General features: G+C 52.0%; 2 protein-coding genes across 2 annotated transcripts; both read right to left on the bottom strand.

Moving 5' to 3' along the window:
• Nucleotides 1-737: 737 nt before the first annotated feature.
• On the bottom strand, nucleotides 738-1,163 carry KVP17_003407 (uncharacterized protein; the record flags this gene model as incomplete). Its single annotated transcript, XM_068520647.1, has 1 exon — nucleotides 738-1,163. One exon carries the CDS (start codon nucleotides 1,161-1,163, stop codon nucleotides 738-740), a length of 426 nt encoding a protein of 141 aa, XP_068372555.1.
• A 61-nt stretch (nucleotides 1,164-1,224) lies between these two features.
• KVP17_003406 (uncharacterized protein) lies at nucleotides 1,225-1,587 on the bottom strand (the record flags this gene model as incomplete). The annotated part of the gene is made up of 1 exon (XM_068520646.1): nucleotides 1,225-1,587. One exon carries the CDS (start codon nucleotides 1,585-1,587, stop codon nucleotides 1,225-1,227), a length of 363 nt encoding a protein of 120 aa, XP_068372554.1.
• Nucleotides 1,588-1,664: the final 77 nt, after the last annotated feature.

Raw genomic sequence — 1,664 nt, 5'->3', positions numbered from 1 at the left:
TCTGCAAGATTTGCTTCACATCTGACGCCAATATTGATCGTACTTTCTTGTGCCCATTGACTTCACAGTTGATAATCAGTGCTTTGGTGTAGGCGTCCATTCTAACCGTCGACTCGAGCGATCTTCGGTCTTGAAGAATCAGGTTTACCGTAAGGCCTTCCTCTAGACGCGCGACAAAAGCACTCCTCTCGCCATTCTGCGGCGTCGCGGTCTGAACCTTCTTCGGCGAAACGGTGACTTCGCCGCCGTCCGCAGAGGGATCCTTCCCGCAGCAGGAGCTAATTTCGGCACCCATCACGAAAATTGACGAATTTATGTCCACGATGAGTCAGTCAGTAACCTAGCGACTTGCGATAAAAAGACTAATAGACTTGGGTTATTAATGTAAATGGAAACCAAATGATACCATATTGGCTGATTGTTTGGATGAATGCTTTTTCAAGCGCTCAGGAAGTGTTCCTGCAAAAACAAACAGCAACACCTGTGCGTTATTGCGTCAACGACGCCGCCTTTGGATCCTGGCTCCGACGACACCCCATCAGAGGCCTGTGGTGAGGCGCGGGCTGCTTTAGAACAGGCGTACGTGTGCAGCCTTCGTGAACGCAAGCCCCAACAAAGAGCATTGTGACGTCCCGCTTGAGGTCATCTTCAACCTCGACTCCAAGTTAAGAGGATACCCCACACCTGAGTGGGCTGAGGGGATCGTGTCGGATGTGTGTCCCTTGGCCTGTGGAAGGCTACGTGCTGACTTGTGCTAGTCTCGGCTCAACAATTGCTGGTCTTTCTGACGGACCTCGCCTTTGTTCTTGATACAACAGAAGTGTTCGGCGGTGAGGTGACCAAACCTCAGCCCCATTAGACCAGGGACCGGACCCTTCCCATTCCACGATTGGGATTGAGGGAGTCTCCGCGTGCTTAAATCGCTTAGCAGGCGGGTTTTCGTCTGGGTCGCTTCCACTCTGGTCTAGGTCGGAGGTGTAGGGGCTGGCACTGTGGGTTTCAGCTAACGGAACGAAGATGTCGTAGTCTGGGAAGGTGCTAGGGGTTCCGACCCACGAGCGAGGCATTTTTGGAAGTGCAAATTGCGACTCGTCAACTTTCGTCCACAGAGTTTCACAGGCTAGGGCCCAGAGAGAGTGGACGACGTGAGCGTCAGGATTCATTGAGCTGGCATTATGTGAGAGCAGGAAAGAAATGCTACAAAAAACCTAAAAGGAGACAGCCTTACATTGCTCTGGTCGTGGTGTTCGTCTGTCGCATGACAACGACATGGGTTATGGAAGAGTCCTCTGGATCGTCCACCACTTCCGCGCCGAGACCGGTTAATTTCAGCCGGAATCTCGGACCGCTATCATGGAAGCCGAACGTCGACTTCTGGGCGCTCTTGTTGAATCCGGTGAGCAGCACCCGACAAGACGCTAGAATTTTGGAACTGACGTCACGAAGAAGTGCACGGACGTGTAACGGTTCCCCATTTAAGGCGGATTCCTGGTACCTGCGAGCAATCTCGGTGATCATGGGTGCCAAATACGTCAGCTGCTGGTCATGATCTGCAAACGCAGAGGTGCTTAGAAGCTGATTGGCCATGAGGAAACTCCGACGGCCATAACGCCGACTGAAGTTTTCCTTATGGTGTTCCAAATAACCATAAAAAGCACACCTAA

This window comes from the organism of the source record quoted next (genome assembly GCF_019968985.1).
Source record: "MAG: Porospora cf. gigantea B chromosome Unknown PgB_NODE_6459_length_1664_cov_106.988, whole genome shotgun sequence".
NCBI classification, from domain to species: Eukaryota; Apicomplexa; class Conoidasida; order Eugregarinorida; family Porosporidae; genus Porospora; species Porospora cf. gigantea B.
Note: the sequence above shows the minus strand (reverse complement) of the source record. Positions and strands in the feature narration are given on the sequence as shown.